Genomic DNA, 14,969 nt, shown 5'->3' with positions numbered 1-14,969 from the left:
TATACAGCATCAGGAAACGTGAGGCAGAATTCCAGTGCTGGCTAACATCCTCTGATATGCAAAAGCACCACCAAAGAAGATGAAGTTTTCCTACACTCCAGATTCTTTCCAACCTGTTCCCACAGCTGTTGGATAAAAAATCTCAGGAAATTAAAATGGAGAAGCACTTGAATCATAACAACCATTTTCTGACAGATCTTTCTAGAAATAATTTTGTACCAGGAGAGACTGAAATTTCCAATTGAAAGACAAGAATAGCTACTGCTTTGATGAAAACTTGCAAAAAAACCACTGCCAAAAATCAACCTCACCCAAACCCTCCAATTTTTTATTTCTTTTCACTGGAGATGATTAAAAGCATCTTACCCTGGATTATGCAGCTCAGTATGGGCCCCTAATAAAAGACTTCACTGCAAAATTGCTGTATGACTGGCTGAAACAATGGCTTCTTTATTAATATTTTAAAGGCTCCTGAGGGAAATGCTGTACAGCTGAAATGCCCTCAGTGAAAGGTTCATTGCCATGCTATGCACTTCTGCTGTGTAATGTTTTACAAGCTGCGCTGCCCTGTGAATGGGGAGAGTTAGTTCTCAGCTGGCAAAGGCAGCTTGCATAATACCAGACAAGTTAATCGGTAACAAGCAATGCAGGAGACCTTTGTTCCGAGTGTGACATACACAAATTCCACACTAAGCACACTGACGCTTCTGGGAGTTACTCATTGACATGCTTTATTAAACTGCTTGGACTAAACCTTGATGCACCACAAAGATTAGTTTAACAGAGCTGCATCCTCCTGATGCCTTCCATCCTAAAGTGCTGCACTATAACCTCAACCCAGGAATCAGCTCACTACTGGTACGAAACCGTTTCCAGGGTGGATGGTAGCAAGCACCTTGCAGCACACCCCTGTGTGGAGACCACGGCAGCGGGCAGGCAAGGAAGCAGCGAACAGAAAAACGCAAGCTGGCAGCCAGCAGAGCACTTCTGCAACAGGACTCTGGTTATGGGAAGCATTTGTCGTGTACCCCCACCGCAAGGCAAGCACTCCCCTGTCCGCTCTGAACAGCCTGCTAACACACCACCCTCCCCCCAGCCTTCCCAAATAAAGGCAAAGGGAAAGGAGGCATAAGGCGTGCTTCTCCTGGCACTATCTGGAATGCCAGGCCAAGGACAGCTGTCTTCTAGCAGGTGGAAAACACACTGCACCAAAAGCCCAGGAGCAGCACAGCTCTTTACACTCGTCAGAGCATTTAGTTAATAGCGAGTCTGAGGAAAAAGATGCTGGTTTTCATCACCCACCGCACTCGCTCAGACAAAACACATCTGCTGAACTCGCCCATCCTGTCACCGCTTATCGCACAACATCACCTCCCATCTGCCCAAGGCTGGATCCAGCCAGCTGAACTTCCAGCGCCAGAACTTGTGCGAGTCTCTGTCCATCAGATCTCCACAGCTGATCCGTACAGCTAGATGGTATTACTTGTTTGCTTAAGTGCCTTTGAAGCGGTAAGCCAGTCTCACTGGCGTAAGGCTGAGCAAGGGGAAGAGCAGCCTCCAGCAGTACGTTGCAAGTCTGCCAGTCCCCAGCCTTACTCCTGAACAGCTGAAATGCAAAGAAGTGATAAGGAAAAAAATAACCGTCACGACAGCTCTCTCAGAAGACAAACAAAACCCACTCTTCTTTGATAACAGCAAAATCATCCCCCTTCGATAGGTTATTTTCATGTCTGTGTGTGCCACAAATAGCTCTGAGGCAAGGGAGAAGGCCAGCAAACCATACTTGAGGAGGTCCTCGCTACTGCCTGGCTGGAAAGCTGCCCGCAACGCTGAAAACTGACACATCTCCCTCCACAGCCCCGATGCCCAAGGCAGAGCCTGACGGCACCCCGCAGCCATGCGGAGGCACACACGCACGCTGCATGCCGAGGAGTCAGTGGAAAAAGTGCCCATGGGGACACAAGACTAAGGTGGCAGTTGGCACATCCTCCGCTCCCCTGAAAACTGGCTTAAGAGCCCACCCCTATGCACAGTTTCACACAAAGCCCACCAGACACGCAAAGACAGGTGTAAGCACACTCCCGCAGCAATTGCCACGCTACTGTCCACTGGAAAGAAGAATTAGTCACCTAACAACAGCATCTGCCTCAGCAACAGGGAGAAGGTTATTTCACCCAGGACTCAAACTTTACCCACCCCACAGTAAATCCTTTTCCACGCATATCTTACTGAGGGCAGCATCCTCGCCCTCCACGTGCAAGTACACGCACACACATACATTTATGACTATTAAGTATTTTTTAATTATGCAAAGACACTCCATGAGACTGACTGATTGCCCAAACACCATGGCATAGGAACATAAAGCTGGTGCGGCTGCGCCTCAGTGGGGAGGCTTTCAGGTTACCCCAGATGCGTGCAGTCTATATCATCCCCAGAGTGTTTTGCTGCAGTACAAATGCCCTTTCAGAACTGCTCACCAAAAAAACCCACCCAACCTTGAACTGCACAGTATGAGCAACAATTTACAGGCAAAGTGTTCCAAAACCCAGAAATACTGGTTTTGTTATAACCACAGGTCTGGGCTACCATTTCTTTAATGGTTGCAGATTATGCAGATTCCTGCATAATCTGAAAGGTACTCAGCCACTTGAGAACCACGGAACTAAGGTGTGCGTACAGCACCACCTCCTGTGGAAAGTTTTACTCACTGTACTTCCAGTGATGTGAACAAGGCCTTCGCTGACTTTTATTTGCCTTCACTTCTTTAAGGAGGCACGTAAACCATGAGTTTGGTAGCCACAACACCTTGTATCAAGTACTTCAATTAAAACTAGTCCAGGAATGACTAATTACAAGGAAACATGTCTAGAGTGATGATTCATCAGATCCAATGGTTTGCAAGATTCTATTTCAAGAAGATACTTATCAGAAATGTTCCTCAGGTCAAAGACAGTGAATTGAGAAACAGAATCATCTTTCACCACATGTACATGAAAGACAAAAATGCAGAACTGTCTCTAGTCTGTTAAATACAGCACTTACTTGGCATGTAACACATGTACTTTCTAGTCCTTGCTCTACCCGACTCAGAAGGAATGTGAATGCAGGTGAGTACTGTAATTGTTTGCTTTCTCCAAATAGTACCTACTTTATATGAAACAGAAAAAAACTGTCGAGAGGTAGAGCAGTATCTGCTTTGGATGTGGGAAACAAATGCAAACCCCTGCTCTGAATGAATATCATACACAACAGCAGCTGATCAGAAAAACTTCGAAATTGCTGGTTTAGCCTTCACTCATTAAACCCAATCATCTCATAAATACTCCATCACTATCAGACTCCCTTCTCTACTTCCTCCTTTCTTTCCTCTCCCCATTCCATTAAAATCGGAAACTGATGACAAGGCTGAGAAAGCAGACTGTTCTGAACTCTTGATGTCTATCCATTGTCACTTGTGAAAATACATTTTGTACTGATACAAGGACACGCAAGTCTACAAAGTGAATAAATAACTGCCTGACCCAGTAAGTAAAAGAGCTCATCCAAGAGGCTTCAGGACAATATTTACCCTCCTCTTGTACCACTAAACTAGGAACAAAAGCAGCAGTTACAGCTTTACAACTGAAAATACACTGGTTTCTCCATTGTGACCAGTTGCGTTTTAGGCTCAGTTGCACCTCCCCTCCTCTCTTGAGCCAAAGTGAGTTAATCATTAATTCTGGTACGCTTTAGTCACTGCCTAAAACATGAAGTAGTTTGTAGAACAAAGACAGGAGTTAAGGGTCAAACTGGTGGGAGCAAGTGCTAGTATTTGCTTTTGCAGCTAGTTTGTTTGTTTGTTTGTTTGTTTGAGGCATTTTTAAGATTAAAAGTGAACTTTCCTTTTCCCAGGACCATGGAAAAGAGGTCTAAAAAAACCACTGAAAAACGGCTGTACTGTATTAATTAAATACAGTGTTCTAAAACTAGGTGCACAAGCTTACCCTTACTTAGTTAATTAGTCCTTGCTGTTCCTGAGAAAATGTTGTTCTCTCTCTTTTTCCCCCAAGTACTCCTTGGTCATGATTTTCAGGAGGTCACTACTTTGTCCTTCCTAGTGGCTGTCAAGTAAGTACGAACCACCAAAGTCACCTAGAGTTTGGCTATTAACTTCAGCAAGCACTTGATCTAGCCCTCAATTACCTATCTCATCTCTTCTAAGAAGCCTCCATTTGTGGAAAAACAAGACAGCAGCTGCCATTGCAAACACTTTTCCAATTTCAATTAAATCTTAAGCTGCGAGTGATGAAAAACACAGAGAAGGGTGAAGAAATCTCAACATAAGCAGTATCTGGCACTAAGGATACCTAAGTCCTCAGAAAAGTACAGGTGTTCCTTTCTACACAGGAACACATCTGTATTGTGCTCCCATAAATATTGTGCATTTAAGGCCTGTGATAGGATAGCAGATCAACCAGGTACCTCCCCTTTCCCTCTCCATTTGGTTCTGGAAGTTCAAAAGTCACAAGCCCAATTAACACACAGACCAGCCTATTCAGCTTCCTATCCAAAAAGTGACAACAGCAGCAGCCCCTTTGACCATCTTGCCTTCAAGCTCCTTCGGGCACTGCTGAGCCTGCAGATGTGCACACAGAACGTGCGGCCACAACAGCATCAGGATTGTGGCAGGGACCTCTAATAAGCTGCTGTAGCATTAACAGCATAAGTACTCCAGATGCCAGCCAACAGACACAGCTAAGGCATTCTTTGTACAAACCCACTGGGCTCAGTGCAAGAGCAGAGATACTAGGACTTCTACTCTGCATCCCTTAGACCTCTAGGGAGAGGCTGCACTGGAAATGGGAACCTCTGGAAAAGGATGATTCAGCCATCAAACATGGTCAAGGTTGTACAGTAGCTCTGAAACAAAGGCAGTAAACATCTTTATTCACGGTGTATCAGACTGGCTCTGCCTGCTTTTGGGCTGTAACGGTTCCCTGAGGATCACCTCTCTGGTTCACCAAGAGTTTTGGAAAGCTTAAATGACAGCATCCTTTCTCCAAGAAAGCTTACTGGGTTTCAGAAGAGTAAATAAGCTATTTCCTTTCCTGGAAAAAAAAAAAAAACAAAACACCAAAACACAAAAACCAAACCACCACCACCAACAACAAAAAACAACCTAAAACCAAAACCAACCAACCAAACACACATACCCCTTCAAAACACCAAAACCAACCAACCAATCCATCCCTCCAAAATCCCCACCGACATATATGTAGTAAGAATTGGGGGGAAAAAAAAGTGTTAGAAATTTTGTGTCATTATTTGTAATAACGATTCTGCAATTTGCTTTCTAATATTTGTTGCATTTAGCATTTTCTTTTGGAGAAGAGAAATATAAATCAGAACATCTTCATATAGAATTTCAGAGCCAAACATTTTCATGCCAAAATTTGAAAAATGGCTTAGCCAAGCTCAGATAAAATCAGCACCAGAATTACAGATGAAACTCTGGAGTTCCTAGCTCTGAATCCTGAATTCAGATTGCCAAACTTACCCTTCATCGGTAAAACAGTAGTGAAAGAATTTGCATATAGGCTGGGGTTTGGAGCTATACTGGGTAGTAAGTGCAGCAGAGTGCTAACACTGTACAAAAACCAATGCCACCTGAAGAAAGGAAAGAGACTGCTCGGGATAAATTAATTTTCTTGGGGGTTTTAAAAAGGGTCCATCAACCTTTGTAGTATAAATCTAGTAGGTCAGATTTGTCTCTGAAATTTACTCCATACTCCTCCTCTACTAATCAGTTGTCCTACAATACTGTGTAACTTTTATAGCACCAGCAGCATCTCCTACCAGAACACGGACATAACGAACATACGCTAGCTCCATATCGAAAGAAACAAGTTCCACTGATACAACATAGCCAAAATCACTCTCCTCAATGACAAGTGCCTTACCTATCTCTGAATTCACCTGCCCGAGGCTGAGTACAATTGCTCTGTTAAACTCATTACATAAAAATATTCAGTTACCCACTGAAGACTGAAAACATTCACTACCATTTATTGAACAGCATACTTCTTAAAAATGTTAGTCTGGCTCCGTTCTTTTCTACGGCTGCCTTGCATGCCACACACCCATCCTGCTCTAGCCCAGCACGTGTTGCACTGTAGAGTTACTAGGGCTGAGGGGCAGAAGGGTCTGGTTTCTGCTTGCCAGCAAATGTGACCTCTGTGGATTTGAGCCCCTCTCTGAGAAAACCTCACTGAGGAAAAAGTCCTTCCCAAGGATGATCTCTGTGTATACGGTATCATTTCTCTTCCATTAGATGCAACAAGCCCTTGCACTTAAGCAAATCCAGAGGTTATTTTTTATTTTGCTTACCTAAGTTTTCAGGAAACTACATTTCTTGCAGAACACAGATGTAAAGATAGTCCAAGAATTAAAGTGTTAGCAGTAAAAAGGTTTCTACAGTTTACATAATAATGTTTATTTGCCAAACAATCAGAATGAAACATTCACGGCTTTATTTGCTCATTAAAGAACATTGACTGATGTCCTTTACAACTGCTGGCTTAACCTGGATTGTTACAGAAGAAGCTACACACAGATGAAAAGCCATGTTCTGTGTACAATTATGTCTACAGTAAATATGATTTTAGACCCCTCTCCTAAAAAAATACAATCAATAAATGACTGTTAAAATTTGCATTAAGATGACCAGCCTGCAATGGGAACTGCAAAGTGTGTGCTCAGTAATACTAGATCAAGAACTTAGCTTATGATTCAGCTGTGGGATTCAAAGGACAAACACATGTAGTAGAGACCTTGAGAAAGAACTCCAGCCTCAACTGTTGTTTTGGAGAAGCAATTAAACTACTTTGTCCTATCTACCTCGCTTATAGTAGCTCAATTTAAACAACCAGCAATATGGAGTTATACCTGCTTTGCACTAGTATAAAGGAGACAGACTGTGGACACAAGAGAGAGACAGAATTCTGCTTAAGTACTAAAATGGTCTGTGAGGGTTGGTGGGACACTCATTTTTCCCTTGCAGGTTATGCCTTTTTGTCTGCTGCCATTGAAAACCATGACTGCGTGCCATGGCTCAACCCCAGCTGGCAACTAAGCACCACGCAGCTGCTTGCTCACTCCCCCTGCCCTGGTGGGAGGAGGAGGAGAATCGGAAAAATGTAAAACCCATGGGCTGAGATAAGAACAGTTTAATAATTGAAATAAAGCAAAATCTGCTACTAGTAATAATAATAAAAAGGGAGATAACAAAAAGAGAAAGAGAAATAAAACTCAAAAAACCCTAAACCCCAAGTGATGCACAATACAGCTGCTCACCACCTGCTGACCAATGTCCACTTCGTCCCTGAACAGCGATCTTCCAGGCCCCGACCCAGCCAGCTCCCCCCAGTTTATATACTGAGTGTGATGCTCTATGCTGTGGAATATCCCTTTGGCCAGTTTGGGTCAGCTGTCCTGGCTGGGTCCCCTCCCAATTCCCCGTGCCCCTCCAGCCTTCTCGCTGGCAGGGCCTGAGAAACTGAAAAGTCCTTGACTGAGTGTAAACATTCCCTAGCAACAGCTAAAGACATCAGTGTGTTACCAACATTATTCTCATACTAAACCCAAAACACAGCATTGTACCAGCTACTAGGAAGAAAATTACCTCTACCCCAGCTGAAACCAGGAGACTGAAGGATTTTAGGCATGTAGTGGCAAATACCTGTTAGCTTGTTTAAATCTAGTCACTTTGGACAGAAACTAGAAGTTGTGAACTTTCAATGACGGCTTGGAAATGGTCTAAAAAGCTGCAACTTTGTTAATACTGCCATTCTCAGTGCTGAATTTCTCTAGTTCATTTCTTAAATTAGACGCAATTTTCTGGCAAAAAGCATTAACCCACAGATCTGATTTTATTTCACGAAGGGAGCTGGTGACACAGTTAGCTAGCGACACAGTTAGCTAGCTGCTCTTCTCCCCTCAATGAAAACACCATTTTTGCAGTGTAAAATTATCCAAAATTGCTGCTCCATCATTCTGCAACAGTCTAACAGCAAAACACTCACAAATACACGTAGACAGTAAAACAGAAGCCATGCGTGTGCTGGAAAAACATATGCATTGATGCAGAGATCCATCCAAGATACCTTTACACACACTGCTTCAAACCCCTTGTTTTGAGGCACGGAATCAAGCGAGTGAGCTTGTTCTGGCTTCCATAGTAAGTACTTCTGTCTTCATAAACTCCCTTAATTTAACATTTTCCCATTTTATTGGACTTTAATGAAAGCATACAAAGCCAAAATCAGATAATAATTAGTAAGTTAATATAAAACACAGGAAATACCAACTGATGTGCATAATTATGACTGTCTAGAAATAAACCCGGAACCTATCTGGAGAATTTAAATCCCTAGTGCCTGTAGTATTCCAAGCCCCACACAAGCTCACTGTAGAGACAATCCAGATCAGGAATCACGGTGGTCATTCAGGAAAGGGCTAAGAAGGTGTCCCTGCAGAAGCACTGTTAGATCCTGATACCCAGTCACAAGGACATATTCAGCCAAAGGGAAGACTCTTGACTTCCATTTCACTAAATACTTCACAGTACTATATTCACTCAAGAAAACTGTGTGGATGAATTTTTTACAGTATCAGAATTAACAGAGTTAAATGCCCTTAATAAACTCTTTGCTTTTGTTTTGTGTCTCCAACACAGCTGCTCCACATATAAAACACTTCAACAGCTTAAAGCAGTGTCAAGTATAGCTTTTCACTGTAAAACATCCTATGATATAAAATCACATGTTTGTCTAGCAGGTCTTACCTCCAAAAGTCCGTCTTCAGGTAGGTCTGTGCAGTGGACAGCATTCTGAATCTTGTTCTTCCCAAAGACAGCACGCAGAGTTCCAGGTCGGAGATGACGAGCTATTTCCTATTGAACACAAGAAAACCAGAAGACCTTTGTGAACCACACTGTTCCTTTATATGGTGGATGCAATAGAATCTTATAAAGTAAAACACTACTGTGCTATTAAAATATGTGTAGTACACTATAAAAGAAAACAAAGAGGGAAATTCCAGCTTGCACTACACGCATACACAACTGCTGAAAAACCATGACTGAGACCGTGAAAACTAACTGCTTGAAATTGGGCCAATCAAGCCACCTTGGGTGAAATACAGGATCCTTCATATTACACACACGCCTTCCTAGCATTTGTACCAACGCAATTAGATCATGTTAACACCCTTGCAGCTCTCAAGCACAGATTCTGCTGTCCTTAGTGAGCAGACACAAGCGCATCACCTTGCAGACTGGCTCTCTTAACACTGAACTATCTGCCTCAGAACCTGCCGTTTGTGAACCCCCTCACGAAACAGCCTCTTGGTCTTCTCAGTGGTGCTTCTCTGAAACCACAGCTAGTGCCAACATCTGGCTTCCTCTGAGGATCGATCCAGACTCTCTCTGCATCTTTCTCTGAAGCTGATATTTCAATACCCTTCTTCATCGACAATGCCAAATGCCTCCTTGACCTCACAGTGTTTCTCTTACTACAGCAGATACCACTCAGGTTCTGAAATAACATTCCTCCCTTACCTCTTTACTATGGTATATCTCCTGTCTTATACTGCAGAGACCGCCCTCACTGGCTCTCCCGTCCACCATGCTCTTCTTTCAAGGCATAATTCAGCCCTGCTGTACTTCTCTGCGCTATCACCTTGCAGTGCTGTCTTTTAACTCCTTTCCTATGCCAACTGGGCTACACCTTTTTGGCCTCTTTTCCCAATGCCCTGGAGCTCTTCTCCAAGCCTACCTCATGCACAGTGTGTCTCCCTTTAAAATTCAGGGGTGATGGCATTAACTCAGTTTTCCCTCCTTAAAACCCTTTGGACATTTTTGTTTGAGTGCCTCCTGTGCACTTGACTGCTGCCAGTGAGGGGACAGGCTGATGACAAGCTCACGCTACAGCTACTGAACATAAAAAAGCGTTCTTCCTTGCCAACAGAGCCTACCTTGGCCCCTGGTAGGCCATTCGGGTGTAATCACTTTGGATGTGGCCAGTGCAGTGTTGCTGCGCCACTCCCAGGTGTTTGTTTCAGTGTCACAGCTGGAGGTTGCTGACCTCACAGCCAAGTCACCAGACTGGATCATCCAAGCATTTCTTAACTTCCAGTGTCAAATGGGTTCATAGTGACTTCAGTAGTGGGTCTCGGCTGACCTGGAAAACTTTGTACAGGTACAGATGAGAACCACCCGCATAATGCACACTCTCTTCTGGGATGGTAGTGAGTGCATTAAGCTAGTCCCAAAGCACGTCACAAGAGCATTACCCGACAACCCCTGTACCCACTTTCCAGCTTCACCCACTTGTCATGTCTCATTACTAAACAAAGACAATTGGACTTCAAGAGTAAGGTCTTCTCTTAGCCTAGCAAGTCCTAGATATTTTCCTGTAATAACAATTAACAATTATGGTGATCTGTTACCTAGTAACCTTGATCTGTTACCTACCTGGAAGACAAACTGCTTTAATACTTGGAGTGTGCCTAACACAAAACATGCTATGAGAAATTCCAGTTCCCCATTGTTGCTGTGTGTACGTCACAGGTTATACAGGATCTTTGGATATGGATGTCAAGGATATTTGAATAAGATACACTCAACATCAAACTGATTTTGCTTCAGAGGAAAGTTCAAGGGTTTCACTTTAAAAAAAAACCAAAAAAACCCAAGGAGAAAAAAACCCCAACTCCTCTGCATGGTCCTCATTAAAAGTTTGTGATAAGGAAGTCTGCTGGAGAAACAAAGGTCACATGCCATTTAACTATAGCTATGTGACACTTTAATCAAGCCTTTCTTGGAACAACCATTGATTCCAGTAACAATTAGCTGTCAGGAAGCCGGCAATAGCACTAGGCTTTCAATTATTTCAAGGAAACTTGAGGCATATTAGAAAGAATTACTGTGGCTATGAAACCTTTGGAAACAGTTTAGCAAGAAACAGTTCAGATCTAAAAGGCTAAATCTTGGTATTTCATACACCATTTCCTATTCATCAAACTCTTTTGCTCAATCTGTCCCATCCTCCAACAGGTCCAAAACTGCTGCTGCTTATGAAACTTCTACCTTGACCCACCTTCCTCACCAAACCCACTTTTTTTTTTCTTTTTTCTCCCTCCTCCCCCCCTTTCTTTCTGTAAAAGCAGCTATGACTTCCTGACTTTACCATTTGTCCTAAGCTCTCATTTGCACTTCACAGCTTCATAACAGAAGACCTCATGTTTCCTCTCTCGGACTCGCTCTCTCTAACACTGGCAATAGCTGCTACTGTTGCAGTACATGGTCTCCCTTCAATTCTTCAAGGCAGGTTGCTATCCATTCTCCGGCCTTCCCGAAACTCATCAGCCATTTTGCACAAAAAGGGACTCGTTCTGTTCTGCCTGGGATTGCATTAGATCAAAAACAGACAAAGACAGGTTCTCCAGCACTTTACATTGTTAGCGCCCGATTAATAAGCCTTTCTTGCCATCAGTTTACAAACAGGATGACAGGTAAAGCAGTCCCTGCTTATATTTACGTAGCCAAAAAAGGACAATAATGGTAAATTCTGAAGTTTTACTACTCCATTGCTTTCTAACTACACCACTGAGGAACCCTCATACATAAGTGTCCTGGTGTATGTATTGCTAGAAATCTTGGGAAAGCTTCAGGGAAGGAGCAAGAGAGCTCCTTACAGAACTTACTCCTCATAGCACTTACTAATCTACACGCTTCTGCATGATGACAAGCTTGCCAAGCATTTTATTTATAAAGGCCTCATCTGCAGCAACAGGGAAAACAGTGAGGTTTGGGTTGGTTCCCCCATACTCCTCCATCCCCTCTGAAACCTCTTTTTCCTAAGTTTTCAAAGGAGTTGAGAGTGGGATGATGGAGGAGTTAAGAGCAGCTACAGCTCTACCATGTGCATGAGAAGACAGTAACATGCGTGCCCTGTGACTTCATGTGTGTGTGAGAATGAGGATGCCACAAACTCACACCTTGCGTGCAGAGTACCCTGTCTGCAGCAAAACAAACCAGGGTGGCTGCACCAAAGGCTTCATCCTCTGTGGTCTTATTCAGCAGGCTATTTGATTGCATTGTAGAGGCTTTGATCTACCAGCCAGCCCTTTGAAGATCCTTATCCTACACAAGATAGAGACGCATATATTTCATGTTTCTATCATATAACTGTGCCCAGTGCAGTACTTGTATGAAGAACTTAGCACATTCTAAAGTCTTTCTAGTTCTACACAAGTTAAAGGAAACAAAAATATCACCAATTCCAGTAATATGTCAAAATCAGACTGAAAAATCATAAACATGAGCAAAGCTCATTAACTGCTTTTCCTTCAAATGGCTGTTTTCTCATGGGCTGGACGCGAAGTCATATAGAACAGTAACATATATTCTAGCCAAAACCACAGATTTCAAGAAAATTTGGCCATTTTTTTTAAAGCATCTGCCCATAATACTTAATTGGGTATCTAGAAAGGCCCAAATGCGACTGCCTTTAAATATTTCTGCATGCTTTGTAGCTGTTTAAACAGTATTCAAGGAAAAGCCGAAGAGGCGACCCCTGACTCCATGCAGACACCATTCCCTCCCTCCTCAGTGGGAAACAGCACAAACTCTGAATGGACCAAAACCACACAAAGGAACTTGGGCTAGAACTAGAACAAGGAAACCTTGAAAATTCATTACTGGTCCTCTTGAGTGAAGCAGAATAAAAATTAAGAGAGTTTGTGATCAAGCCCTCTCCTACCCACAGTGTGTTCCCAGGGCAGCTTCATTCTTTTAGGTTTGCTTTCAGGCCAGCAGCAGAGGACTTCTTAGACTGCAACAAACTGCACAGTCGCCTCTAAGCCCCCAGTAAAACACCTTGTTTTCCTTCTCTATCCAAGCCCTGACTGCACCTCTGCTCCTTGCTCTTCTTGGCATTCCTCATTCACCAGTCATTCTGAAGGTTTTATGTTGACTTGGACTCCTCAACTCTGCTTTCCCCATCCTGCACTCACAAAGCTTTTTTCTTCTGCAGTTCTCTGTGTTCCACTGCTGCCATGAAAGAGATGGTCCCTCTCTCCCCTTGAAGGTGCCAACTGATCCAGAAGGCAGTAGCCAGCCCCAGGCAAACAAGCAAGTATATTTCTCCTTTTAAGAACCAGCTGTGCCCTTGTCAAGAGAAGAGAACACACAACAACTGTGAACAAACAAAATAATGTAAATTCCACCACTCACTGTGGTGTTTGTCTGGCTGAACTTTAGCCGTCAGAAAGCTGCTTCATCCAAGAGAGGCACCTGAACTTCCTCTGCAGTGACTGGAGGGTGATAAGCCATTTCAAGGGAAAAAACGAAGACTTTTGCAGTACAACAGCTATGCAAGGATTACCACAGCTCTTCAGTTGGCTCTTATTTTCAGAGGTTTTTAGCACCAGTTACATCACCTACTGCTGGCTGCAGCAGGAAGCTGTACAAAATGCTCATTTTTACACAAGCCGTCAGCAAGAGGTAAACTGATAAAAGCAGCAGTCTCTGTCATGCAGAACACAATACTAGACAAGCATCTCCTGTAACACTTATTCAGGCTAAGAAACACCTTAACATTATTGTCACTGTGGGAACAACCTCAGTTGATCAGTCTGATATGTCCGTCACAAAAGTTCCCATCCAAAGGCTTAACTATCAAAATGAAATCTGTGGTCACAGATGATCTTGTGCATGATACCACAAGGGCTAGCTTGCTTCAACTTACCTTGCATGTTTTCTTTGCAGCCCACACTCCTTCCAGGCTCTAGCCAACTGATTTTGATGTGTGTGCTTCCCCACTAGTTACCTCAGCTCTAACCTGTTTTATGTTCCCCAGTTTCAGGTGATGAGCCACCCTGCACTCAACATCTGCTGCTGCAGAACACAACAATTTTCTACTCCTGCACCAATTCGGGGTCCATTTAATCATCCCTAAATGCAGCACTAAGCCTTCTGTCTATATTACAGAGAGAAGAATCTACATAAGATGGTGCTGTTGCCACTGTAAAGTCTTCAACTGAGGAAAAGCACATTTTGCCCTGAAACTTGGGGCCCGCCTGCTGAAAGGTACTTCAGAAAGTTTCTAAATACAAAACCAGGTCAATGTTAAAGAAAATGCAATACGTTTCCTTCACCTTACATTTTACAAACTAATCCAGAACAGAAGTCTCTTGTTGACAGAGTGACACATTTTTTCTTTCTTCACATGCCGCAAGAGCTGCAGCAACGTCATGTACAAATATGGAGTCAGTATCAATGGCCTTACACGCACTTCCAAGGGAGTCAGTGTTATCAGAAGGTCTTTGGTACTTTCCACATATCACAAAAAAATAATCAAACTGAAACAACCTCCTCCAAATGCACACACACACACACACACCCCACCCCTGATCTTTTAATCTTTATCACAAAACAAACTGATACACAGGTTCTCAAGACTCTGGAAAGGTTGCATTGAAAGTCTTTATAATATTTAGCCTAATCTGTTCCCTGAGCACTGTGCATTTTGACCTAATTGTCCAGGTTGTCTTCTCCTGACTAATAGGAAAATACTTATGCCTCCAATCACTTACTGGCCACTCCGACAAGTTTCTCACGTCTTTAACTGACCCAAATCTGTATGCATGTAGTTATGTACTTGAAACGGTGTGGCTGTGAAGGTTTGTTCAGCAAATCAGATTACCTGTTCCAGGCAACAGCAGCCAGATTTTCAATTACAAGGCTGTAAAAAGTGCATCTGATGCTCACCTCCTTCCAAAAATCAAATAGTTCTACAACAGTAGCAGCAAGTAATCAAACCAGAGTTTATTTTGCTACAAAAATCTACTCTGGTCTGAGTAAAAAAAAAAAAATATATATATATATATATATATATATATATATATATAATTCATCTGCTTTTCTG

At 43.0% G+C, this 14,969-nt stretch overlaps 1 protein-coding gene across 1 annotated transcript in view; it reads right to left on the bottom strand.

Moving 5' to 3' along the window:
- The window catches only part of NME7 (NME/NM23 family member 7), a 94,861-nt gene that overhangs the window by 8,683 nt on the left and 71,209 nt on the right, over positions 1–14,969 (bottom strand). The window contains exon 11 of the mRNA XM_055712678.1: positions 8,825–8,932. Coding sequence (XP_055568653.1) covers positions 8,825–8,932 — 108 coding nt within the window. The remainder of the gene's footprint in view (positions 1–8,824; positions 8,933–14,969) is intronic.

The sequence above is a fragment of the Falco cherrug genome, chromosome 5 (genome assembly GCF_023634085.1).
Source record: "Falco cherrug isolate bFalChe1 chromosome 5, bFalChe1.pri, whole genome shotgun sequence".
NCBI lineage: Eukaryota > Metazoa > Chordata > Aves > Falconiformes > Falconidae > Falco > Falco cherrug.
This window is presented reverse-complemented; position numbering and strand designations above follow the sequence as displayed.